At 43.5% G+C, this 27,385-nt stretch overlaps 2 protein-coding genes across 2 annotated transcripts; one reads left to right on the top strand and one right to left on the bottom strand.

The window, feature by feature from the left end:
• Nucleotides 1-1,672: 1,672 nt before the first annotated feature.
• On the bottom strand, nt 1,673-15,768 carry CHMP5 (charged multivesicular body protein 5). Its single transcript, XM_027550005.1, has 9 exons — nt 15,695-15,768; nt 15,489-15,586; nt 14,545-14,649; nt 13,106-13,152; nt 10,628-10,721; nt 10,427-10,498; nt 5,991-6,099; nt 3,505-3,617; nt 1,673-2,371 (listed from the first exon to the last, which is right to left on the bottom strand). The coding sequence occupies exons 2-9, from the start codon at nt 15,555-15,557 to the stop codon at nt 2,321-2,323; spliced, it is 660 nt and encodes a 219-aa protein (XP_027405806.1). The 5' UTR covers nt 15,558-15,586; nt 15,695-15,768; the 3' UTR covers nt 1,673-2,320.
• BAG1 (BCL2 associated athanogene 1) lies at nt 15,645-27,385 on the top strand. Its single transcript, XM_027550004.1, has 8 exons — nt 15,645-15,744; nt 16,127-16,391; nt 18,268-18,396; nt 19,885-19,967; nt 21,481-21,594; nt 24,373-24,480; nt 25,795-25,857; nt 26,385-27,385. Exons 2-8 carry the CDS (start codon nt 16,265-16,267, stop codon nt 26,472-26,474), a joined length of 714 nt encoding a protein of 237 aa, XP_027405805.1. The 5' UTR covers nt 15,645-15,744; nt 16,127-16,264; the 3' UTR covers nt 26,475-27,385.

The raw sequence follows: 27,385 nt of genomic DNA, 5'->3' as shown, positions 1-27,385 counted from the left end.
ACTGGTATCCAATGTACTAAAGAAGTCTAGCTGGAGGACTAAATATCACTCATTAAAACTGGCAATATATGGGTCAGAGATTGAACAGTGGCAAGATAAGCAATACAGCAGGAATGCGGACTGAGTGTGAGCTCAAAGTAATGAGCTTAACTTGGATGTTAGGTTCTAGGTAGTGGTAGAACATTTAATTAGGAATACCCAGAATTGAAAATAAGAATAAGTAAAGGGGTTGAAGTTAGTGAGTTATTTTCAGTCATTAGTTCATAGGTAATAGTTAAAATCATGGGCATGAGGTATCTCAGGGAAACTATGAAGACTAAGAAGCCCAAGACAGGAACGACAATGGAAGAAATATTTAAAGGGCTGAGTGAGAACTTCTCAGTCAGGAAGCCAAGGAAGGTTTCAAGAAGGTAATGATGAATAGTGTAATGTCTGTGCCACTGGAAGGTTTCTGCAAGTGTGAGGTTGGTGGGGGTGGGAAAGGGTAACATCCGTGTTCCATTCTCACCTATAACAAGACAGTGAAGTTGTGAGAAAGGAGCTGTGACTGTTCTTGGCATCCCTTGGGTCGGTATACTCTGCTGAGCTGGTGTTCAAAAAATGTTTATTGATTTGCTGACACACGAAAGGCTGGTGCAAGTGACATTGTGAAGCCCCCAGCGAGGCTGGCAGAAGGGAGGATGGGTCATTTAAGACCCTGAAATCTGGCGAGAATTTGGACTTGCTGCAGCACTCCAGGCACCTCCCAAAAAAGGAATAAAGCCCCTGGGTTTTTTTTTTTTTTGGCTGCACAGGATCTTAGTTCCCTGACCAGGGACTGTATCAAGGGCTATGGTAGTGAAAGCTCCGAGTGCTAACCACTGGAGTACCAAGGAACTCCCAACCCCTGTTTTTTTAGTGTTAATAATTATTAATTTATTATTAATAATTCCTCATACTGTTAGTAATACCTTTGGCAGTTAACAAAGTACTCAAGACAATTAACTCAATTATTACTCACAAAAGCCTCATGAAGTAAGCATGATTTTACTAGTAAGGAAATAGAAGTTGAGAGGTGTGACAAGGCTACTTAAGAGTTATTAGATGCAGACCCAGGGCCCAAGCCTGGATTGCTCCTTGCTCTTTCCTCTACACCAGGGCCTCATCCTCTGGGATCCAACACTTGATGATCTGAAGTGGAGTTGCTTTACTAATAATAAAAATAAAGGGCACAATAAATAGTGATGCACTGGTAAAGAATCCACCTGCCAATGCAGGAGATGCTAGAAACTCGGGTTCAAATCCTGGGTGTGGAAGATCCCCTGGAGTAGGAGGAAATGGCAACCCATTCCAGTATTCTTTGCCTGGAAAATTCCATAGACAGAGGAGCCTGTTAGGCTACAGTTCATGGGGTTGCAAAGAGTCAGACACGACTGAGTACACATGCATAATAAATATAATGCGCTTGCATCATCCTGAAACCACCCATCCCAGCACCCCAGCCCCCATGGGAAAACTGTCTTCCACCAAACCAATTCCTGGTGTCAAAAAGGCTAGGGATCAACCACAGCACCACAATGCTGCCAGTTAAATTTGATTTCTGTAGTTTTTAAGCTGAATTGACATTAAGATTATATTAAATTTGGTTTCTGTAGTGGAGGTTTCAAGCGGAGGTAGTATTATTAAAATAATATCCTTTTGAAAAATATTTATTGAGTATAAATAAATGTCCTATACATTAAATATCAAGAAATATTCATTACTGATTACAAGTCAGCTGTAATACTGCAGGAACCACAGAATCAAAATATCCACCCATGATACAGTAGTGATAATTCCATTCCAATACTGGACACAGTAATGATTTACTCACAAGACACAAGAAAACTCACCCAGAAAGGCCATCACTTTAACCAACCTATAACACCACAAGAGAAAATGGTTTTGAATCATAATATGGATAGTGCCACCATTCTCATCTTTGCCATCAATTTATCAGGTCAATCTGAAATTGTGGAGATATGCTGTCACAGAACTTAAAAGATTTCCATTTCCTTGGTTTTATTTCAAAATTATTATTAAGGAATTAAGACGGACATATCCAATGATAATTTTAAGTAAGTTAGTCTTTCATAAGAGAAAAGGAATAAAAATTTAGTATAAAGAAAGCCTCCTCCAAGCAACGAGTCTCTTATCGGGAAAAAAAAAAAGTAAAATAATTAACTTTTCCTCCAAGGAAAGGAAAGAAACCTAAATCTGTTATGGCAAACTTGGAAAGATAAATATTCCCCAGTCCTAGAATATGCATTTATTTTACACGATGTACTTGAATGATGCAAGTCTACGAAGCAGGGATCTGTGGCAATCCAAATTCATCCACCAGGACTCCATCCTATGAAAAGAAAGAATTGTTCAGTGTCACTATTCTCCAACTGACTTTAAAAAAAAAACTGATTTCAAACATTTAGTGGTCAAAATTCATTTCCAAGTGGTTAATCAATGAAAACAAAAATCTCACTGAGAAGATGAGAACAACCTTTTTTTCAAGAGAGGTAATGTAGCAAGTGATAAACCAGGAAAAGAAATGCAAGGGATCAAAAGGGATGACTCTGAAGAGTAAGGGAAGAGTGAGAGAAATTTAAGAGTAAACCTTGAAAGGGGAGAGGGGGCTGCGAGTATCCAGGAGTTAAGGAGTGTCCAGAGTAAAGGCTGCGGAGTGAGCACTTGCCTCCAGATTCCCACTTTCACTCTGGTCCCTAAAGTGAACCAATATCTTTTGTAGCCTCACCAATCCTCAAAGGAGTGGTGCCCCAGGACAGGAGTCACTGCCATATCATACTTTACTACAGACTTCTAGGAGTGACTGGGCATCCCTGGTAGCTCAGACAGAATCGGCCTGCAATGCAGGAGGACCCAGCTTTGACCCCTGGATCAGGAAGATCCTCTGGAGAAGGGAATGGCAACCCATTCCAGTATTCTTGCCTGGAGAATCCCATGGACAGAGGAGCCTGGTGGGCCATAGTCCATGGGGTCGCAAAGAGTCAAACATGACTGAGCGAGCGACTAAGCATGCACCCACAGGCAGACTATCAATTCAGAAACCATAGCTCAATAGCGCATTTAAATCAGGAATCTGTGATCTTCTAAACATGGAAATAACATACATGCTTCAGGAACCTGTTACCAGGGATTTAAAAAGATGTGCTATGGTAGTGTTAATAAAAACTATTTCAGGAATGCTGAGAAAAAACAACATATGCACCTGGCACCTTGAAGTCAGAGTGGTGTGGATGGCATGGGCAGTAGAAAAAGATTAAGACAACTCCAGGCTCAAGGAGGAACGGGGGGTAAAGTAGGGGAAGACTAACCCCAGTCCATTGTAGGAAAACTGGGCTTTAAAGGGTTCCCAAAATAATGAGAGTCTTTCCTTGTTCTTACTTAGTACCTTTTAGATTCCCAGGCTGATGATTAGGCATAAAGTCTTTACCATTTTGCACAGAAAATATGAACAGAAAAAGCTTTCACCTTGTTCTTCGTGTCAGTGGGAACACCTTCTGGAATTGCGGGTGCAGCTGCTGCTTCATCCAAATAAGAACTGTCTTCATCGGCCAGAAGCTCATCGCCCAGTGCATCCAACTCTAAGTTGAAACAGTCAACATTTCAAAAAAATGTAAGCAAAAAAATTGGAGGCTAGGGATGACTTCCCTGGTGGCCCAGTGGTTAAGAAATTCGTCTGCCAATGCAGAGGACATGGGTTTGATCCCTGGTCTCAGAACTAAGATTCCACATGCCACAGGGCAACTAAGCCAATGTGCCACAACTACTGAGCCCACGTGACTGGCAGTGAGAAGCCACCACAATGAGAAGCCCGTGCGCCACAACTAGAGTAGCTCCTGTTCAGTACAATGAGAAAGCCCGCACTCAGCAATGAAGAGCCTGTGCGCTGCAATGAAGACCCAGTGCAGCCAAAAAAAATTTCTTTCATTAAAAAAATAAATAAATAATTTAAGAAAAAGAAAATTGGCAGTTAATGTTAAGAAAGTCAGCCAAATTATTTGAAATAAGATGAAAATTTAAAAACAGAGAAGGGATTATTAATTTCTATTTTCAAAATAAAAGATGGCTATTTCAAGGAAACTGGGGTGGTAAAAGTCCATGAAAAACAAAAATTAAAACAACTATTTCCCACAGGTTTATAAAGCCCTAGTATTCATGAGAAGACTGTATAGTTATTAGTACGCCAATTCAAATTAGAAAATCCTGACAATACAAATGTAAAAAATTATTTTCCATTTACTGATGAAAACAGCCAGTGAGAGAAGGCATGAGATTGTTGTAAAAGGAATGACCATGACATGAGATCAGGCTTTAAAAGTAAGTCTATGGCAAAGTTGGAAGTGACCAGGGGGAATAGCAATAGCAGGCAGAAACTCATCAGAGGAAACTCAAGATGAGAAATAAGAAAACAGAAATAAACGGGGTAGGGAGGAGAGAAGGGGCAGGGGAGGTTATAGTTAAAACAAGAACATGGAGATAAAGTAGTAGTAATGGGACAGGACAATCATCCAACAGAAAACCCAGTTACTCATGCTAGAAACTGACAAACATCTTTGACATCTCCCTCTATTTCTGCTGCTGCTGCTGCTAAGTTGCTTCAGTCGTGTCCGACTCTGTGTGACCCCATAGATGGCAGGCCACCAGGCTCCCCCGTCCCTGGGATTCTCCAGGCAAGAACACTGGAATGGGTTGCCATTTCCTTCTCCAATGCATGAAAGTGAAAAGTGAAAGTGAAGTCACTCAGTCATGTCCGACCCCTAGCGACCCCATGGACTGCAGCCCACCAGGCCCCTCCGTCCATGGGATTTTCCAGGTAAGAGTACTGGAGTGGGTTGCCATTGCCTTCTCCGCCCTCTCTCTCTACATCCAATCAATCAATCAATCAATCAATCATTAGGTCCTGTCCATTCAACCTTCTAAAATTTCTTCAGTATGTCCATTTCTCCCTGTCTCTGCTGCCACCGCCTTAGTTTCAGGCACCATTATGTCTTAAATGGACTACAGCAACAGTTTCTAAACAACTCTCCGTGAGGCCACTTCTTAACAACCCCTTCCACTTCATCTTGCTGCTGCTGCTGCTGCTGTAAGTCGCTTCAGTCGTGTCCGACTCTGTGCGACCCCATAGACGGCAGCCCACCAGGCTCCCCCGTCCCTGGGATTCTCCAGGCAAGAACACTGGAGTGGGCTGCCATTTCCTTCTCCAGTGCATGAAAGGGAAAAGTGAAAGGGAAGTCGCTCAGCGGTATCTGACTTTGAGACTTCATGGACTGCAGCCTACCAGGCTCCTCTGTCCATGGGATTTTCCAGGCATGAGTACTGGAGTGGGGTGCCATCGCCTTCTCCTAACCTCTGCTAATCCTTCAGGTCGTATGCCATCCCTGACTCCCAAATAGGTTGGATTCCTCTATGTTCCTATGGTACCCCATACTACTTCTTCCCATCAGTCTGTGCTCTTATAACTCATGCAGTTTCTTACTAGAAACTAGAGGAGAAGGTTCAGGAGTGCAGGGATGATGTTTGTTTTCTTCAATGCTGAATCCCCAGCATCTAACACAGGGCCTGGCATATAGTAACTGATGCACACCAAGTATCAGTATCTGCCAACTACTGTTTCTTGATCGGCTTTACTGTTCTGAGGAAGAGGACTCACGCAGGAAAATGACAAGAAAAAAATCAAAAGGAAAATGGCAGGGAATGACAGTGTTTGGTTACCAAGCATCAGGTCAGCAGAGGCCTTTGCCCGGATGTTCCTTCAGAGCTTGTCCACCTCAGAGTTGGTGAGGTATGCCAGTCTGATTGGCTGCCACCCAAGCTCTGTGCCCAGAGCCTGTACCATAGACAAACTTTCAGGGGACCCTCATAGAAATTTTCTCTATTGCTTAGGAGAAAAGATCCCTAACAGTTGTTCCTTTCAGAAGCTAGGCTACATATACTTTGCTTTTCCTATAACTTACCTGCTTCGAGGTCATCTTCATCTAATTCTGGGGTGCCGTAACTACGACTCAGTGCTTCTTGGATTTCATTTGCATCTTCCATCATATCCTCTAGCTGGTCTTGTAGATCCTACAAAAATATATATGACAGGATTTTTATTCAATTCTTACCATTTTTCTTTAACTACCCCCTTTCTATTCTCTCCCCTGAATCTTAGAAATAAGCCATGGACCACATAACCGTCCCCTATTTTTGGTGGTAAAAACGTAAACTTGAAAAATAAAGAACAGAACTACTAACCTCGCATTTGAATTTAAGATGCTTCGTGGAAAATCAAACTGCTATTGCAAGAAGAGATGCCCATCTCTCTCTTTAGAGAAAGTTTGCTTGAAACAGGAAATCAAGCAACATTTATACTATCAAAAATCTTCAAGTTAAGAGGAAAGAGGGTAACTGATACAAGCAAATCATGCTTCTAGAGTCAGTCAAAAACTGACTGCACTGTGGAGGGCAAGGAAGCAGTAGCAGAAACAACTGGATAGTACAAAAAGTTGTACTGGGCCCACCCTATATGGCGAAACAGAAGTGGATTCAGGATAGGCTGGATATCTGAGACAAGGCTGGTGAAAAAAATTGACTGAGGGCATAAATTATCTGGGAATAATCTGTCTGTACTTAACTAGGAAACTACTAAAGGGCCACAAAGAATGTAAAACCCATTTGAGAAGTGGTCCAGCATAATAAAGGGCAGTTAGTACAATGCTAAGAAGAGCAGACTGTGGTTAAACATAACCAAGCTAAAGTTTTATTCAACATTCAAAAGTTTTATTTCATATTCAATAAAAGTAATGTCTCTTAGGCTTAATTTGCTCATCTATAAAATGAGGTTATTAATAGCCATTCTTCATAGGTAATGATGTATTGTAATAACATATGTCATAATATGTGTCAAACACTAAACACTTAATATTATATATTGTCTGTTAAGGATGTGCAGAACAATGTTTTTCATATGCTGAAAATTCCACACAGAGGGGAATGGACTCTTGCTGATAATGCAGAGGTTCTAAATCAACACTGCTTATTCTTCAGAATTTCCAGAGCAATGCAAAACATTTAAAAAACTCCTTCTTCACCCCCAAATTAGAGGTTAGTTTTTCCATATAAAGGTTAGAAAATAAAATGGAAGAAAATACTTTTTTAAAAAGAAAATGCTTTCTGTTTCCAAGTACCAAACTACCACATTGCATATACTTTAACAGTCTGCTACACAGAGCAGCACTGGCTGAAACAGTAATTAAGAGGGTGAAAATAACATAACTAATCAAGTTGAACTTATTTTAGACTTTTACATATCAAGGTAAGTCACCCAAAATTTCAGAGTGATCTGAAATTTTTTATATCTAATAGGATCTTATAATCCTATTAGAAAGAGTAGGATTTCTAGCAAGAGATTCCAGGATAGGCACAGGAAAAAAATCATCACAAAGAATTAGCAGGTTCAATTCTGCAAAAACAAAAGCAATGCAAAACAAATACAAGCACTAGACTGGACCACAGAAACTGGGAAATAAAAAAGAAATAGGAGAACACACATGTAGAGGCAAAGTTTTAAAATGAGCACTGCTGCTGCTGTTGCTAAGTCGCATTAGTCATGTCCGACTCTGTGCAACCCCATAGACGGCAGCCCATCAGGCTCCTCCATCCCTGGGATTCTCCAGGCAAGAATGCTGGAGTGGGTTGCCATTTCCTTCTCCAAAATGAGCGCTAGAAAACAATAAAAATGCTTTTCAAGTAAAATATTTTAGGAAAACAAATGGGATTCAAACTATCCAGCCCAGTCAAAGACACACACCCAAACACATCAAAAAAGTTAAGAAAGAACCGGGCTCTCCACCTATTATGCAAGCAAGTCTATTAGGGCAGGGGTCCCCAACCCTCAGGCTACAGACTAGTACTGGTCCATGGCCTGTTAGGAACTGGGCCTCACAGTAGGTGAGCTGTGAGTAAGCGACGTTTCATCTGTATTTTCAGTTGTTCCCCATCACTCACTTTACTGCCTGAGCTCTACCTCCTGTCAGATCAGTGGCAGCAGCATTAGATTCTCATAGGAGCATGAACCCTACTGTGAACGGTGCATGCAAGGGATCTAGGTTGCACACTCCTTATAAGAATCTAATGCCTGATGATCTGAGGTAGAGCTAAGGTGGTGACACTAGGGCTGGCGAGTGGCTTCAAATACAGAGTATCATTAGCAGAGAAGTTTGACTGCACAAAGACCATAATAAATCAATTGCTTGCAGACTCATATCAAAACCCCCAGATGAGCCATCTAAAAGTTGCAGGAAACAAGCTCAGGGCTCCCATGGATTCTGCATTATGGTGAGCTGTATAATTATTTCATCATAGATTGCAATGTAATAATAATAGGAATCAAGTGCACAATAAATGTAATGTGCTTGTATCATCCTGAACCCACTGCCCACCCCACAGTCTGTGGAAAAACTGTCTTCCACAAAACTGGTCCCTAGTGCCAAAAAGGTTGGGGACCACTGTATTAGGGGACAGGAGAAGGAAAACCAGGTGGGGAGACAGCCAGACAACCACAAGTGAAAGATGAAGAAACATAGAGAAAACCAAAAATACCAAAATTTCTATTTTGTTCATTAAACAGCACTAATTAAAACACAAGGAACCCTGAAAGTAGAAAATAAAATTCAGTTCACTGTGTTTGATTATCAAATAATATGATACAAATAAGGCAAGCATACTCAGAACATTTTTCTCAGTGAATCTCTGTCACTAAGCCTAAATTCTTGGAAGCAGAAACTGGTGGAGGATTAGAGAGGGTCCCAGCATTAGTATAAGGAGGGGTGCTGGAAAACAGCAAGATAGGAAGAACACCTTCACTTAAGACTGGAACTATCAGGGAACACTGTGCAGAAGCAGTAAGATGCTGGAGACACAATAAGAACTCAACTAACAAACCCTGATTAAATGGGGCAAAACTGCTTTATGGCACTGAATAGCCTCTCCTTCATTTGTTCACCAACCATTAAGTAAACTGAAGGCCAGGCACTGTTTGGGGCACTTGGGAATACACTTCGGAATAGTGAACAAAACTGAGTCCCTGCCCTCTTAGAAAGAGACATTCTACTTAGTGTTTAGGGGGAAAGACCACTATCATTATGTGCAGAAACGCCTTCTCCTCTGACCATCACCACTCCCTCTGCTAATCCTGTCTGCCATCTGGGCTGCTCAACTGACAGAGTTAAGAGATGCCAAGCTCCTAGGGCTCGCCACCCCAGCTAAAACAGGATCTCCAAAAAGAAATGCTAATTTTAGGGACATTATTATTAAAAACCTAAAGAGATGGGGGGAGGTGATTAAGAGGCACAAATTACTATGTATAAAATAAATAAGCTATAAGGATATATTGCACAACACAGGGAACAGTCAATATTTTACAATAACTATAAATGAAATATAACCTTAAAAAAAGAAGATGACTAAGTTCTGGGGATCTAAAGTACAGTATGGTGGCTATATTTAACAATACTTGAAAGTTGCTAGGAAAGTAAGCCTTAAATATTCTCATCACAAAAGCAATAGTAATTATGTGAGGTGATCTTACAGTGGTAACCATTTCACTATGTATTTCAAATCACCCCCACGGTACACCTTCAACTTACACTATATTCTATAGCAAGTGTATCTCAATAAATCTGGGGGTGGGGGTGGGCAGGGAATCTAGAGAGAATTACTAGAAAAGGGAACCAATTCTATACCAAGAACCATGCTAAGCATTTTATATATATTGTCAATATACATATTGTCCCAAGTGTTACTTGGGGACAATCCTGGGAGATGAACAGCAACATCACTACTTTATAATTGAGGCAACAAGACTAAAAATCATTAAATGAGTTAGTAGTAAAAGGAAACTGGGCGTTTATTCACTGGGTGTTTATTATGTGCCAGGCATTGTGCACTTAGATACACCAGATCATTTATTTCACCCTCATAATAACTAGAGAATCCTGTGGACAGAGGAGCCTGGTGGGCTGCTGTCCATAGGGTCGCATAGAGTCGGACACGACTGAAACGACAGAATGCATGCATACATTGGAGAAGGAAATGGCAACCCACTCCAGTATTCTTGCCTGGAGAATCCCAGGGACGCAGGAGCCTGGTGGGCTGCCGTCTATGGGGTCGCACAGAGTTGGACATGACTGAAGTGATTTAGCACCAGCAGCAGCAGCATAATAACTGCATGTGGTATTAGGATCCTTAGGTTAACAGTGAGGACCTTTGACGCTTTCCCAAAGTTACTCCATTAGTAAACGGGAGGCCCAAGATTCCATCCCTCTCCTGGGCTCTTCCCATCACATACACATTCATTTGGGTGCTTTGAGAAACCAGTGTACATTCTTACAGAAACCAGCACACATCTCACCTCAATCTGGTCAATTTTCACTTGCTTGTATGCTTTCTTCATTTCCTTTACTCCCAATTTCATAGCATCAACCTAAAAAAAGCAAAGAGAACATACCATTTCTTGGCCATGATGGTTAACTGTCTTTTAGAAACTACAGGAAAAAGAGCACAGGAGTACAAAAATAAAATGACACCGTGGGAAAAAGTGCTTTGGGAGTACCGTGGTCTTGGTGTCCTTCAAGGACTGGATGGTGTAGTTGGCTTGCTCCATATTAAATGACTGTTGGGCGAGATTGTCCCGCTGTTGCTCGTACCTTTTCAGAGTCAAATGAAAACGGTAATGTGAGGCAGATAGAACTCTTCAGGAAAAAAGTATCTTTAATGCTAGATAAAAGAATCTTCTTAAAGACAACAACAAACCTTAACAAACACACAGAAAAAATGAGAAAAACAATTCAATCCATCTTAAACAAACATCATTTGACGTTCCTCCAATTTTCTTCCTTGGAATGTTCTGTAACTATAACACTATTTTCCACTTAACATTATTACTGCTGTTTTCTACATTGCTAAGAATATATGTTTTAATATATGTTTTTATGTTTTAGATTATTTCCAATGCTAAATTCTCAGAAGTGGAATTCTTAGGGGGAAGGAGCAAGACTATATTTAAGATTCTTCGTATATACAGTGAAACTTTTTCCAGTAGACTGAACTGCTTGAGGACTGGTATTGTATTTTATTAATCTTGTATCCATAAATAGGTAATCTATCTAACCTAATATATTGCCTGGCACTCCAACTATTTTTTTTAATGAAGTTTTATATCAACTGATAATACTATCTCAAAGACTTACATCACTATACTCTTTATACAGTATTTGAAAACCATCTAACCATTCAAGCAGAAGAAAAATGATCAATGATGCAGGCAAATGGTGGTGGAATATTATCACACCATTAAAAAAATATGTTTCCAAAAAATATTTAGAGGGACAAAAATACTTGTGATACAACATTAAGTAAAAAGGATAACTGATATAATACATGCCATTTGTTTTCTTCTAAAAGATTATATGCACATATGCCATGTATGCACAAGCAGAGAAAGAAATTAACATTTTAAAGGTGGTTATTTCTGGCAATAGGAATCTTGGTGAATTTTCTTTTCTTCTACTCATGTTTAAGTACTTGCCAAGTTTCCACAATGAACATGTATTCTTTTATCAAAAAAAAAAAAAAAAGCTACTTAAACATTGCAGTGCTGGACTTCCCTGGTGGCCCAGTGGATAAGAATCCACCTGCCAATGCAGGGGACTTAGGTTTAAAATCTGATCCGGGAAGATCCCACATGTTGTGAAGCAACTAAGCCCATGCACCACAAGTACTGAGTCACTGCTCTAGAACCTGCGAGCTGAAACTACTGAGTCTTCATGCCTCAAGCCTGCGCTCCACAAACCAAGAGAAGCCCACCTGCACTGCAGTGAGAAGCCCACACGCTGCACGGAAGAGCAGCCCCCACTCTCCGCAACTAGAGAAAGCCCACACAAAGTAACAAAGACCTTTTTGGTGTTTGTTTTATTATTTATTTTTGGTGCAGCCAAAAATAAATTTTATTTTTTTTTATAAAAATTTTTAAATTAAAAAATTGCGATGCTACCAATTTAGGAGGTAACAGTTTTACTACACACTTTCATTGCTCTAGGCATCATAATTTTCTTTTTATAACTCTGTCTAATCTAAAAGGAGTAAGATGGTATCTGATGTTTTATAAGAAGTCATTTTGTAAACAAGAATAGAGATACCAATATCTTTCTGCTCTTTATCAGCTGATTCCACCTGACCTCTGCACTCCTGCAGAAGGTCTCATCAGCTGGAGAGCCCACAAGGTTAAGAACCAAAGATAATGTTGGGTTTCTGCTCAAACACTGGGACATAGTCACCTAAAACAAATTAAGGACTGCTAAATCTTCTGAAAGGAGGGAACAAATATTTAGGTTTCCCAATTTTACAGGCAAACAAATGAAATTTTAAAAGGCACATTCTAATTACATAAATGGGAGAATTAAACTCTACAGATCTGGGAAGTCTATACAGAAGCCACTAGACATACATGGCTACTTAAATTGTTAAAATTAAATAAAACTGGACCTTGAGTTCCTTAGTCATACTAGCCATGTTTCAAGTGCTCAATAAGCACACATAGCTAACAGCTATTGTACTGACGAGCACAGATAGAAAACATCTCCCACCACAGCAAAAAGTTCTATTTAAATGGACAGTGGTGCAACAGATGTTGCTGAACATGCAGGGGGAGAAATTCTAGTTAAGTGTATGTGTAAATGAAATTTGCAGTTAACTGAAGAATGCTTATAAAGCGGTGCATACATGCTAAGTCGCTTCAGCTGTGTCCAACTCTTTGCGACCTTATGGACTGCAGCCTGCCAGGCTCCTCTGTACCTGGGATTCTCCAGACAAGGATACTGCAGTGAGTTGCTGTGCCCTCCTCCAGGGGATCTTCCCAACCCAGGAATTGAACCCCCATTTCTTATGTCTACCTCTCTGGCAGGTGGGTCCTTTACTACCGTGCCACTTGGGAAGCCCTTATAAAATGGTATGAAAATTTAAAGGAATGGAAGACCATTTCCCTTTTGGTTAAACCTGTTAGAGGAAAGGAGATTATACTTATAGAACTTACATCCGCTTTTGCTTTAAAACCCGCAAGGCTTTCTGCTTGACCATATTCTAGGAAGAAAAATAGATTTTAATGAATGGAAGTAGAAAATATACAAATAGTCAAAGAAACCTCCCATATCCTCAAACTCACATACCTACTTCCTCTCATCTTCAAAGCAGTAGACATGTGGCTCCCAGACTGTTTACCCCCCCAAGCAGGCTCTAAGCTCCAGCCCACCTCAGTCTTTTCACCCAACAACTCAGTACATTCCCTTTTCTAGGGCATATTATTTCTACTCCAAGAGGGCCAATTTTGTATATTCAGGTGCCTTAGAGAGATTCCAAATTTGGACAGTCTGCTATCCACTCAAACTCACCATGCCCAATCTCTTCAACCTGCTATCATCTTGGAAATGACTAACAACGGCCTCACCAGTCTCTCATTTCTCTAGGCTGAAAACTGTTACACCGACCTTACCTTTCCTCTCCTGTTATCTCCTCATGCACTGTCATTGTGTTAGATTTCCGAACTCACTTTCAAATTGATTCCTCTCATGTCATTCTCATGACTACCACCACGGTTTAGGCTTTCATCTCCTCAAGCCTAGGTGGGCTGTCCTGCCTCTGGTTACTCTTCACTTCATGCCATCCAACTACAATGGCAGAGAAAATCCTCTGATCACTTCGCTTTCTATACTGTTTCATACATCACTTTGTCTCCTCCAATGAAGACGGAAAAGCAGGTATTATTACTTCACAGATGATAATAATACCTAACATTTACTGACTGTTTCTATGTACTAGACATAGTGCTATGGATTACCTTGACATAGGTTGCATGAATTACCTTGTTCAATCTCACACTATAAAGTAGATATTATCCTCTTTTTACAGATTGGAAAACTGAGGTTGAGTGATGCTAAGTAACTTGCTCTCACTTAAATGCTTAATAAGTTACAGAGATGGGGTGGGGGGAAAAAAGCAGCTCAAATCCATGCACTTACATACACCACTCTATGTTTCTTCCTAACAGAAGAAGAAAGGAAGAAATTAAGTGACTTTATAAAGGTCACAGCTAGTAGGTAGTGATGGTATTAATAGAATACTAGTACTTTTCCCCAACATGCTATTCCTTAACCATCTATTATAGTTACCTAACCTGACCAGCCAAGCAACTCATTAGTCTGAGCAGGCCCAGCCTGTCCAGATTGCCACCTTCTCAGTAGAATATGCTAATTCCCACATACATGTTTCTGGGTGTGATCAACATCTCTCCACCAGGTCAAGCCCCAGTTTTCCTCTCATGTCTCCTCCCTGAAGGACACACCATCACATATGTTTTCCCTTTACCAGACTGTGAGCATCTCTTCTATATTTCTCACCAGCCCTTACCACCAGGCTCTACTTCCACAGGTACTCAAATCAAGGTGTCACAACTTCTGCAGGAGCTGTCTACCTTACCTTTGCAGGTCCCTCCCTCATCTTCTTGATCTGATCCTTATACTTCACTAGTTCAGCATCCAGCCGAGAAATCTTCTTGTCAATGGATTCTGCTCTGCTGTCCACCTTCAGCGGAAAAACATAAAAGGCAGTAGTAGTTACTGCAATACACTGACATGAAAAGTGGTAGGAGAGGAAAGAATATAGAGGAAGAAAGGAAAAACAAGAGCATATGGTGATGGTTGAAAACAGCAATTCCTAATTGTGGGGAGGCGGGATTCTCAGAAATCCTGGGGGGCGGGGTTTAAACTATTCCACCCCGCTAGATTCTAATATTCCAGGGGCGTATTCAAGTATTTGAGCAGAAAAAGAATTTGAGAATCACTCGACTGAGTCGAAATTTCCCAAGAATTGGAGACTAGGCCAGCAGAGTGCTCAATCAGAAAGTGTGTGAAATGAGTTACTGCCCAATGGACCTCGGCTAGGGCTGTAGAGCTAACGCTATTCACTTGGATAAAAGGTGGTGGCCTAATGACAGGGGCTAGAGTTCTGAATTTTGTGTAACAGATCCAGGATTGGGTTACAGATATACTGAGCTAGGATATCAAGCCGAGATTCCTGACGTCGGAGAAGGATGAGGGACGGAAGAGGAGGGAGGAGTAGGGCTGGATGAGGTGGGAAGGGTGTCTGGGCCTATGGCTGGTCGGGGTGACCAGGTAAGTTAACAGCGAGTGGACGCGGCGCTGAGCACCAGAGGGGGTGGGGCGCAAGTAGGGTTAAGCAATGATGGGTTAGGGGTCCCTGGTTTGTGGCGTCAGCAATGACTTGGTAACAGGAACGAAAGTGGGGTGGAGAGAGCTAAGGTGTAATAGGCCTGGGAGCCAGGAATCGACGCCGAAGTCGGGGGTGGACAGGTTAAGGGGTGTCAGGGTTCCTGAGCCTAATTAGCAAGTCTAAGTGCCCACCGTGCCAATGCAGTCAGTCAAGCTGGGCGGCGGAGCCTTGGGTTTCGCTTTCCCGAAGAATCGGTTCATCTTGGGCGGCCGCTAAGAAAACCTAAACACTGGAGCAAAACCAGAAACGGAAGCAGAGTCACCTCCCTCTCCGACTTGACTTCCGGCCCCCCATGCGCAAGCGCAATGTGCCTATTGGCGTTTCCCGATCCTTTTACCGGATTTTCAGCCTGATCTTCCGGGGAAGGGGAGCTCCGGGAAGTTGGAGGTGAGGGACCGAGAGTCAGCAGGGGGCGTGGCCCCGGTGGCGGGTGTGGGCGTGGCCCCAGATAAGCCAGGCGGGGCCTCGGCTGAGTGGGTGGGGTAGGGGGCGGCTTCAGAGGAATAGAGCCCGGCTGCAGCCGGGCTGCTCCGAGGGGCGGGGCCGGTAGGCCCGGGAGGGGCGGGGAAGTAGCCGAACTGGGGTGGAGGGCCCCTAGCTAGCTACTATAGCTGGGCGGGCGACAAGCGCGGGTCTGGCGGAGCGCGGAGGCGCGCGAAGACCGCGAGGCGACCGGGAGCGGCTGGGTCCCCGGCGGCGCGCGCCTCGGCCGGGCCGGGAGCCGCGCCAGTCGGTGCCCCCAGCCGAGCGCGGTCCGCCTCCCTCCCAGAAATCTGCCGTCCGGAGCGTGACCAGAGGGCATGCCGGATCCACCAGAGGCGCCGCCGCCTGCGCTCGCAGGCCGCGGGTGAAAAAGAAAGCACAGCCTCGCTCGGCCCGGAGCGAAGAGGTGTGCCGGAGCGAAGAGATGTCCCGGAGCGAAGAGGTGGCCCCGAGCGAAGAGGTGGTCCCGAGCGAAGAGGTGGCCCTGAGCGAAGAGGTGGCCCAGAGCGACGAAATGGCGGCAGCCGGGCTCAGCGTGACCGTCACCCACAGTGAGCGCGGGCTGCCGGGTGGGCTCCGTGCTGGGCCACGAAAGTCCGGTGGGGTCTCTGGGTTTGGTCGCCTGCCCTCCCGAAGTGTGTGCTCTTGTATTTGGAGTCCAGAAGCGTGGGATCTTGTTTGTGTTCGTGGGACCGGCTTTTTCTTTTTTTTTACTGGTCTCCTGTCAGCACACCTTTCCACGTGGCAGGTGTATTTTGTCTCAGGCCATTTGTTAGGTCCTTGATGCTTCACGTCGTGGTTTGGTTGTATGTCTTAGGGTGTGCCTGCACAGTTGTGGGACGTTGTGCCTGGCTTGTATTTGGCCATGTTGTCTATGACTGCTGTGTATCTGGACACCTACTTGTGTGCAGGAGTCAAAACTCATGTGTGCTGTTTGAGTGAGGCGTGGGTTCAAGTGTACACTGTGGGCACCCTTGGGGTCTGTCTACTGTTGGAGTTGACACAGAACTAGGCAAAGACTGTTCTCCAGGGAGCTGAGTCCATAAGGTTTCCTCAGGACCAACTAGGGGAGACCCCAGGGCCTCAATAATCTGGAGACCAGGATTCTGCAGGTTTGGGTGACCTTGGGATGTCTCCTTTCTAGGCAGCTGGTTTCTTCTATGCGAAATAGAGTTGGTAACACCTGTCCCGCTGACTTCATGGCTGTTGAGTAGGCTTAAGGCTTGGCGTGATGCACTGGACACAGGCTATGCCCTTGCTGTCCACATATCCAGAAAAGAATTGGCACCTCTGCTCCAAAAAGAAATTTCTGCTGTTTGAGTTTTTTCACTCATTTGTTTATTTATTGGCCACACTGGGTCTTCGTTGCTTTGCTCGGGCTTTTTCTAGTTGCAGCGTGTAGGGGCTACTCTTCTTGAGATGTTGGGGCTTCTCACTGGGGTGGCTCTAGGCATGTGGGCCTCAGTAGTTGCAGCATACAGGCTCAGTAGTTGTGGCACATGGGCTTAGTTGCTCCACGGCATGTGGAATCATCCAGGACCCAGGGATTGAACCTGTGTCCCCTGCCTTGCAGGCAGATTCTTATTCACAGCACCATGAGGGAAGTCCCTCATTTATTTTCTGGGCACCAACCATATGCGTCCAGGTGTGCCCAGTGGGAGAGACCTGGAAGAAAAGCAGTTGCTTGCCCATTATAGCAAAGGAGATAGAAACAGTTCCTCGCTCAGTACAACACAGAGGAGAGGACAGTCAGGCTAGAGGAGGCAGATGGCTTGTAAAGAAAAGCACAGAATTTGAAATAGATCTGAGGTTAAGTTCTGATTGTAGAGATGGGTCTCACTAGGCAAGTCTTGACTGATCTCACGTTTTGCTTATCTGTGAAATGGGGAATAATAGGTAATACCGGCTTCATGGGTACTTCATGGGGTTGTTCTGAGGATTAATTAAGATTATGCATAAAATAAGCCTGCTGCTGCTGCTGCTAAATCCTTTCAGTCATGTCTGACTCTGTGTGACCCCATAGACAGCAGCTCACCAGGCTCCTCTGTCTCTGCGAGTCTCCAGGCAAGAATACCGGAGTGGGTTGCCATTCCCTTCTCCAGTGCATACATGCGCGCTAAGTTGCTTCAGTTGTGTCCGACTCTGTGCGACCCTGTGGACAGCAGCCCACTAGGCTCCTCCGTCCATAAGATTCTCTAGGCAAGAATACTGGAGTGGGTTGCCATTTCCTTCTCCAAAATAAGTCTAGTCAGCCCCTTACACATGTTAAATGCTTAAAATGTTAGCTGATATCACTGATATTGTTAGTTCCTGTAACAATTCCCAAGGAAACAAAAATCCTTGAGCAGGTCTTAAAGGCTGGGAAAATGAAGTGTCAGCCTCTGTTTATTGGTTTGTGTTTTATTCAACACTTTTCTCTATCCCCAGGCAATGAAAAGCACGATCTTCAAGTTACCCCACAAGAAGGCAATAGTGAGCCAATTGTCCAAGACCTGGCCCAAGTTGTTGAAGAGGCTACAGGGGTTCCGCTGCCTTTTCAGAAACTCATATTTAAGGGTAAGGCTTTCTCTTCCAGCTCTGAGCCTATTTAAAACTATTTAACCTTTAAGAGTTGACTCATCTGAAAAGACTCTGATGCTGGGAGGGATTGGGGGCAGGAGGAGAAGGGGACGACAGAGGATGAGATGGCTGGATGGCATCATCGACTTGATGGACGTGATTTTGAATGAACTCCGGGAGATGGTGATGGACAGGGAGGCCTGGTGTGCTGCGATTCATGGGGTCGCAAAGAGTCGGACACGACTGAGCGACTGAACTGAACTGAAATGAACAGTAAGGTTAGGTTTTCAATCTAGGACAGTTCTTATTTGCTTGTTAATTCCGTCATTCCTTCAACAAATATTTGTTGAGTACCTACTATGTAGTGGACACTTGCAAACACAGGCACAGGTATTAGAGTTGAAGTCACATGAGGGTGGCAGAAACCTTACCATTTTTGATGAGGCACATGGGCAGTCTTCCCTGGCTAAGTTAGATCCTCTTCCCAGTGTATATTCTTGTAGCACTCCCTCCACCTCTGCATAGCTTGTATTGAAACTACTATTAAATAATTGTTTCCATAGTCACCAAACATCTGTTTTCTCTGGTACAATACAGACTCCATGAGGACAGAGATACTTCTATGTTTTCAGGGCTTGGCCTAGTTCTGACACAGGGAAGGTACTGAACAGACTAAAGGACCTGGATGTAGCAGGCCCAGTGGAATATGGTGATTTCTGCCAGGACACACCTTCTCCCATCCCCATTCTCTGGTTTTCTCATTCCCATGGGAACCCATTATTTTGTATCTGATGAAGCTAAGTTCACCCCATTTGGTGCCAATCATAAAGAATTTAGTGATGGGAAGCATTTACTTTTACACTTCATATTGTAACTCCTTGTCTTTTCTTTTTAAAAACATTTCATTTTACAATTATAAAGGCAATAGAAATTCATGTTTCTAAATAGAGAAAAACACAAAAAAGAAAATGTTCTCCTGGATAAAACCCCTCATAACAATTCAGTATATTTCTGTCCAGCCTTTGTTTGTTTGTCCTGACATCCTGAAGTGTGGGTTCTCATTTGTGGCTTTTTTTTTGTTTCTGTAGTGGATAAAACTAGGATCATTTCTTGTGATCTTCTTATAACACTTGGTCATCAACACATATTGTGGCATTGAAGTTTCCTGAAAAATGAGCTTTAGTGCCTACAAAGTCTTCTGTTGTTATGATGTATAGTAATCAGTCCCCTATTCCTGAGTTTTTGACTTTCCAGTTTCTCACTGTTATGAATAATAATAATTTTGTAACAGTTATTTAGGCACATGTCCAGTTATTTGTTAGGATCAATATCTGAAGTGAAGTTATTGGGTCAAGAAACCTTCTAAAAATGTTATACCAACTCATCCTCTTCTCAATAGTGAACACACTATTTCCTATACCCTTGCTGAAATCTATTTTCACTGTTGTACAAGTTACCTTTGACATAACTGTCTTCTTTTTTCAGGAAAATCTCTGAAGGAAATGGAGATGCCATTGTCAGCACTTGGAATACAAAATGGTTGCCGGGTTATGTTAATTGGGAAAAAGGTAGATTGCTTTTTCTATCAGAAATACCTCAGAGCCAAATGACTAAGGTGTTATACATGAGTGTCCATTTAGAAGGCCAAATTGGGGGCTCGGGTTTGGCACTGGTGAAGTAGGGCTTGCCACACAAATGTCGTTACTATTTGTTTAGTGAAGTTACCAGTTTTATTGTTCTCATATCCTTCATCTTCTGTTCTTTAGGGTTTTCACCCTGGGAATTAGGAGTGGTTGTATTGCCTCAATTATGTGGGTTTTGTGCTGGTGGTGGGATTTCAGTCTGGATAAAATGGTGTCTGAAGCAGTCGCTACTCACTTGGAGAGGAATTTGCAAGAGACTGTCAAACCTGTAAATTTTAAAAATAAGTAACTCTACAAATTTCAGGAACCTCTCTTCCTTTAACCATTCTTTTTGCTAAAATCTCCCGTGAGGTTAAACACTCTGGCTGGAAAGAAAGGTTCAGACTAGAAGTGAGGGAGAAAAAGAGTCAGTTGGTGACAAAAAGGGTTGAGGACAGTAGACCCTAGGGCCAGCCATGCATTGTGACACAGTGGAGTTGTTGGTCAAATGAAGTTCCCTTACTTTAAGCTGGGTGTGGCTGATTTAAGAGTGGAAAGAGGGCAGAGGTTAGCAAGGTGGAGGTAAGGAAAGTCTAGTGCAGACTTGGAACTGCCAGGAGACTGGCACTTAGGATCTGGCCACCAAGGGAGATGGTGGGAACAATGGGAGACAGTGTAAAAGCAGAAAGCTGCTAGCTACCAATGAAGTTGAGAGAAGGGGAAATAGTCTAGATTTCTTGCTCAAGGGTCAGGAAGAACGGTGATGGAATAATGAGCACAACCCAAGGGTTGAGTTTGAAGAAACTTTAGGACCCTCAGCTGGAGTTGTCCTGGGGTGTGAGAAGCCAAATCACATTCAGGTCTCAGCTTTACCTCTTTGGGCTGTGTGACCTTAGGTTACTTTACAGTTACCTCAATTTCATCATTGGATTGTGGTAAGGCTTAAATAATAATACAGGTAGAATGCTTAGGATGGTGCCTGGCACAGAGGGGATGCTCAGTGAAAGTATGCATCATTACATGGTCATACTGAATGAGAGAGCTCAGGAATTCCATTAAGGAAAGGATAAAATTCTACCTGTCTCACCTTTCTGGACTCCTCACATGCTAGGCGTTCACTATAATTAGTTAACACTCTGGGCTTCAGTCTGGAGTCAGTTGGTGGTCAGCCCCAGGCTAAGGTCAGATCTGGCTCATGGATCAGCTTTGTTCTCTGAACCCAAGCCGTCGGGCTATCTCACCAGAACTTGTACCTGGTACCTTCTCTCTATCTTGTCTAGTGTCTTTGTAGATAGAAAACCTTAGTGTATAACCCTCCAGCTTGCTTTCCAAGAAGCAGCAAGTTTAAGATGATGTTTTCCTAGGGGAGTAGTTTGACCGCTTGTGGTCAGACTTTTTTATCTGACAGAAGCTACTATTTTTGGTGATTATTGACTTCCTTTTATTCTTAACATTTTAGAACAGTCCGGAGGAAGAAGCTGAACTAAAGAAGCTGAAAGATTTGGAGAAATCTGTGGAGAAGATAGCTGACCAGCTGGAAGAACTGAATAAAGACCTTGCTGGAATCCAGCAGGTAACTCTCCTGGTAGACTTGACTTTCTGCCTTCTCTAAGAATTCTCTAGAGACACAAATGTGTGGTTATGAGGGCAAACTTTGTTTTCAGCCCCTGCTGGGTTCAGACCCTGACTCTTCCCATTCTGTAACTGGGCAAGTTTGCCTTTGTCTCAAGTTCTGTAAAAAAGGGAGTGATGATGGTAACTCCCTCTTGGGCTGTTGTGAGGATTCAATTACATAGTTTGAGGTTGACACATTCTAAGTGCTTTGTAAGCCCATCATTGTTATTTACAAACCCCAGCCAGCATCCATTTGTGTTCCTGTGAGAATACCTGTCATGCTAGGATCATGTGTTGTCTTAAATAGAATAAATAGTTTCTCTCAGTCTAGTCAGTTATAATGTATTTGGCAAGGCAAAGAACACTGATTCATAGAATGTCCAAGTTGAGCATGATATTGGCGAGGGGTCATCCTATTCAATTCCTTGTAGTACTAGAGGTGGAGGACCGAAACCAAATTAGAATTAGTTATGGCCTCAAACCACGTATTTATTTTTGATCTCTTCATTTTATAACATTAATGGATGTATGATTGTGTTTTAATTACTAAAGTACTGCATACTGATTGTACACAATTTTTAAGAAGATGTGTGGGCACCAATATGAAAAATAATAATTACCTTTAAGACCCCCAGCTCAAAAGATAACCATTACTAAAACCTGGAATCTGTTTTTTTATCTTAAAAAATCGGTATAATGTTAGGTATACTTTGTAAATAGTTCTTTCTTTGGTTTAAGGAATTGAACACTTTCCCATGTCATTTAAAATGATCATACTTAGTATACCTGAAACTTACACAGTATTGTAAATCAACTATACTTCAATAAAGAAAAAATGTCTGGGGAGGGAGGAGGGAGGAGGGTTCAGGATGGGGAACACATGTATACCTGCGGTGGATTCATTTTGATATTTGGCAAAACTAATACAATTATGTAAAGTTTAAAAATAAAATAAAATTAAAAAATAAAAATAAAAAAATAAATTAAAAAAAAAGAAAAAATGTCTTGATTGAAAAAAAAAAAAGATCATCCTTTTCAAATCTCGTATAATATTGCATCACATGAGTGTATCATGGTTTACCTAACCAATTCTTTATTATTTATCACCTTATGTTATTTAACATTATGCATAATGCTTCTTTGAATGTCCTTGGGCTTAAATCTTTTTTGGCCATTTCTCATTTTTTGGTCGAGTAAATTCTTTCAGTTGGAATCGGTAGCTTATTTCATTACTTGTGAAATCTGCATCTGTAGCTTTTGACTTTGATAAAAACATCCTCAGAGATCCCTGCTATCCATCTGCTGTCACCAGCTAACTGATCATTAGGCCAAGTAACGTGAATAAACAGATAATTTAATAAAAACAATTAAGTAAGTGCTGCCATTTGTTAGCAATATGTCTGTGTCAGGACTCGTATTAAAGGTCTTGTATTTCCCTTTATCCTCATGGTAACCCTCTGGGATGTGTGTGTCATGGTCTCCATTTTATTTTATTTTTTTTGTTTTTTTCTTTTTGCCTTTGTTTATTTAGCTGCTTGTTTATTTGGGTCTTAGTTGCCTATGCAGGATCCTCATTATATCATGTGGGGTCTATCACTGGGGCGCATGGACTCTCTAATTGGAGTGCAAAGGCTCAGTAGTTACAGCACATGGGCTTCGTTGCCCAGCGGCATGTGGGATCTTAGTTCCCTGACCAGGAATTGAATCCTCTTCCCCTGCATTGCAAGGCGGATTCTTTTTTATATATATATACATTTTTATTTATTTACTTATTTTTTTCTGTGCTGGGTCTTCATTGCTGTGTGGGCTTTTCCCTTGTTGGGTGAGTGGAGGCGGCTCTCTGGTTGCAGTACTCGGGCTTCTCATTGCAATGGCTTCTCTTGTTGCAGAGCACAGACTCTAGGGAGCGCAGGCTTCAGTAGTGTGGCACGTGGGCTCAGTAGTTGTGGTTCCCGAGCTCTGGAACACAGTCTCAATAGTTGTGGCATGTGGGCTTCGTTGCTGCCTGGCATGTGGGATCTTCTGGGATCAGGGATCAAACCTGTGTCTGCTGCATTGGCAGGTGGATTCTTTACCACTGAGCCAGTAGGGAAGCCCAAGGTGGATTCTTTTTTTTTTTTTTTCCCTCCGCAAGGCAGATTCTTAACCATTGGACTGCCAGGGAAGTCTTCCATTGTATTATTTCATTTATTTAATTTGGCCAGCCTGCTCAGCATGTGGGATCTTATTCCCCAATGGGGAATGGAACCCGTGCCCCCTGCACAGAAGCACAGAATCTTAACTACTGGACTGCCAAGGAAATGCCTTGATCTCCATTTTAAAAATGAGGACAGCAAGGTACAGATAGGTTAAGGAACTTGCTTAAGCTCACCAGCCAGTACACAGCAGTCAGAATTGAAGCCCAGGCCTATCAAACTCTAAACCCTGTGCTGTTAATATCTGCCTCTTATATGCAGGTATTCACTGGTGACTGAGGGCTTCAGCAGAGCCAGGCCTCTGGAAGCATTTGTGGCCTCAGTAGGCCACATGAGATAGAGGGGCCTGCAGCCTATTACAGTGCTTGAGGAGGCCCAGGGCTGGCTTTTCTGTTTTTCCAGGAGGTGGAGTTGTGGGCCTGCGATTTGGCCCAGCCTATTGGGGAACGTGGACTCAGGGTGTGGCTGCTTCATCAGTGCCTGGCTTGGAGTTTTTGTCAGCCTCAAAGAAACACTTGGAATAATGCATCATTCCTCCACAGGGTTTTCTGGCCAAGGATTTGCAAGCTGAAGCTCTCTGCAAACTCGATAGGAGAGTAAAAGCTACAATTGAGCAGTTTATGAAGATCTTGGAGGAGATTGACACACTAGTAAGTAAATACTCAGCTGAGAAGGACTAGTTTCCTTTGATGGCTTTTCAGTCAGTTTCACTTTCTCAGTATCACACTCATTGCCTGAGGATACTGGGCACCTATTGAGCAGTGTACCAGACACTGCTAGGTCTTTGGTGAATATGCAGAAAGATAAGACAGTTCCTGACTTCCCCTATCTCACCAACATGGGGTTTTTGTCATTTTTATATGTACTAGTGGCATCTAAGGGGGCTTCTCAGGTGGCGCAGAGGTAAAGAATCTGCCTGCCAATGCAGGAGACAAGTTTTCTATTCCTGGGTTGGGAAGATACCCTGGAATAGGAAATGCCAAGCCATGCCAGTATTCTTACCTGGAAAATCCCATGGACTGAGGAGCCTGGGGTTGCACACAAAGAGTCGGGCATGACTGAGCACACACATACAGTAGCATCTAATCCTCACAAAGCAGGGACCTAAGTGATACATGGTCTCGTGGTCAGAGACATACAGGGTGTCACTTTCCTGACACTCTTGTATCTGACATTCCACTGGGCCCATTACCCGTACAGAAGGCAGTCAGACCCAGCTCTTGGGAGGCTGTTAGGAATCACTGATGCCATGTTCCCTTTGAGAGATAATATCTCTCCCCTGATACCTCATTCTTAGGGTGAACTATTCTGCTTGGGATTCTTGAGGGGAGGTGGTATGCTGCTGCTGCTGCTACTAAGTCACTTCAGTCGTGTCCGACTCCGTGTGATCCCACAGACGGCAGCCACCAGGCTCCCCCATCCCTGGGATTCTCCAGGCAACAACACTGGAGTGGGTTGCCATTTCCTTCTCCAATGCATGAAAGTGAAAAGTGAAAGGGAAGTCGCTCAGTCATGTCTGACTCTTAGCGACCCCATGGACTGCAGCCTACCAGGCTCCTCCATCCATGGGATTTTCCAGGCAAAGTACTGGAGTCGGGTGCCATTGCCTTCCCCGGGGAGGTGGTATAGGGGGTGGTAAAGAAGGGCAGAAAGGCACTATGCTTTTCATGTCACAGTGAGTGTGTGGCCCAGCCAGGACACTATCCGTGCACAGAAAATGATGAAAGGACAAAGCCCATGCTATAGGTCTACAGTCCAGGCCTCGAGAGCTAAGGAGTGCTTATGGAGCTAGAGCCATGGAAGGGGATGTGTAGGTCAGAGATCCAGGGAAGTGACTCCTGAAAATGCCTGTCATCCACATTGGTGACCTGTGGCCAGCTTGGTGTGCTATGGGTGTTTCTGACGTGTTCCTATGTCATTTTCACTTACTCGGATTATTTATATGTCAACTTATTCTTCCATAGATTCTGCCAGAAAATTTCAAAGACAGTAGAATGAAAAGGAAGGGTTTGGTGAAAAGGATTCAGGTGAGTTGTGTGGTAGGGCATCACAAAGTGTCATGCATCAGTGCATGTATCTCCTCAAAGTAGCGTAGAGTACATGTGTGGTGGGGGCTCTCTTTAGCTGTTACTTCTCAGTATGAACCCAGAACGCAAGAGCTCCTTTCATGTCCCTGTAATTGAATTTGGATTAAACTGATCGGGAAAGAAGTTTGCTGGGGAGCAGACAGGGCTGACACGTTATGCAGTTCTAGGAGGTGCCATTCCTATGGACAGGGCCCCCATTCCTGTGGACAGGGCCCCCTGAAATCACGCCATTTCAGTGGCAGGGCTTCCTCTCCTCAGCGCTCTTTGGAGGTTGTTAACTGAGAGCACTGTCACTTCCCTCTCCTGAGTCTGGGGCCTGGACTATCTCCATCCCCACACACCCATTTAGCCTGAGTCAGTCACCCAGGGGTTCCCTAGAGTGGCTTGGCAAAGAACCTCTTGTGGCTAAGGTTGGCATGGGTTGGCTGGCCTCCAGTGGCCCTCACTACTCTGCATTTATCTTTTAGGCCTTCCTAGCCGAGTGTGACACAGTGGAACAGAACATCTGCCAGGAGACAGAGCGACTGCAGTCCACAAACTTGGCCCTTGCTGACTGAGGTGAGGCGGAGAAGGCCGTGCTGCACTGAAGAACAGCCCCACCAGCCCTGCCATCTCTGGAACAGAAGTTACCTGCCTTCCCCAGCGCTGCTGGGAGCAACTGGCCCGTTGCCTTTTCCTTCTCTTACAACCCGCTCTCAATGAACAAGTGTCATCCATACAATCTTTAGCCTCCTATCAGCTTCTCGTTCTGTCTCTGTGGATCTGTGCTGTCCAGCAGCCCACCTTGTCTGGAGAGTGCCCCCATGACCAAGTCTTCCCAGCTGCTTGGACCTTTGGGTGCTTTCTTTGGGCTGGTGAGAGCTCTTATGTATCCTGAGGTAGTTCTGAGTTTATTGGCCATTTTGGTCTTCAGATCCAAGAGGCCTTTTTGTTCTTATGATCCCATAAACCTGTCTGTGTAAACCAGAATCACCAGGAGCCCGTGTCTGGTGAGGAAAATCAGGAATGGGTCAAAACAGTAGCCCGAGTGTCTCTCATGTGATCTCTGAAACAGCTGGCTGGTTGTGGGTTCATGACCCTGTCCTCAGCTCCCAATGACCCTGATCAGCCATAGGTCGTGAGATCTCTGGTTCATTCCTGGAGTGGGGCCTGTGGTTGATATATGGACTGCCTTGCTCCCAAGCAAATCTCTAGAAGGTTAGAACCCAGAGTTGACTAAGTCTCTGCTTGCAACCAGGTCAGAACCCTGGCTTACGAGGGGCAGTGAGGGGGCCAGAGTGAATTCAGCAGGCAGGTAGCGAGGGCAACCATAAACCTCTCAGGAGTTCCTTCAAAGGCATTGTTAGGAGCCATCCCCTTCTGAGATCTACATTTTCTTCAAGTTACTTTGAGGTTGTTTCTGTCTGTTTTGTGGTCCTTTCCCCCTTCATTTGTTATTTAAAAAATAAAGCAGTTTATATACACATCA

Source organism: Bos indicus x Bos taurus, chromosome 8, assembly GCF_003369695.1.
Source record: "Bos indicus x Bos taurus breed Angus x Brahman F1 hybrid chromosome 8, Bos_hybrid_MaternalHap_v2.0, whole genome shotgun sequence".
Lineage (NCBI taxonomy): Eukaryota > Metazoa > Chordata > Mammalia > Artiodactyla > Bovidae > Bos > Bos indicus x Bos taurus.
The sequence above is the reverse complement of the archived record's forward strand: the minus strand, read 5'-3'. Positions and strand labels throughout refer to the sequence as shown.

Bases quoted from the DNA above. Each gene is read 5' to 3' on its own strand.
- CHMP5 (XM_027550005.1), bottom strand. From the start codon at position 15,557: ATGAACCGATTCTTCGGGAAAGCGAAACCCAAGGCTCCGCCGCCCAGC. The intron at 13,153-14,544 runs GTAAGGTAGACA...TTTTCTTCCTAG, and splicing joins TGAGGGAGGGACCTGCAAAG to AATATGGTCAAGCAGAAAGC. The intron at 6,100-10,426 runs GTGAGATGTGTG...ATATTTTTGTAG, and splicing joins TGAAAATTGACCAGATTGAG to GATCTACAAGACCAGCTAGA.
- BAG1 (XM_027550004.1), top strand. From the start codon at position 16,265: ATGTCCCGGAGCGAAGAGGTGGCCCCGAGCGAAGAGGTGGTCCCGAGC. The intron at 16,392-18,267 runs GTGAGCGCGGGC...CTCTATCCCCAG, and splicing joins CAGCGTGACCGTCACCCACA to GCAATGAAAAGCACGATCTT. The intron at 25,858-26,384 runs GTGAGTTGTGTG...TTTATCTTTTAG, and splicing joins GTTTGGTGAAAAGGATTCAG to GCCTTCCTAGCCGAGTGTGA.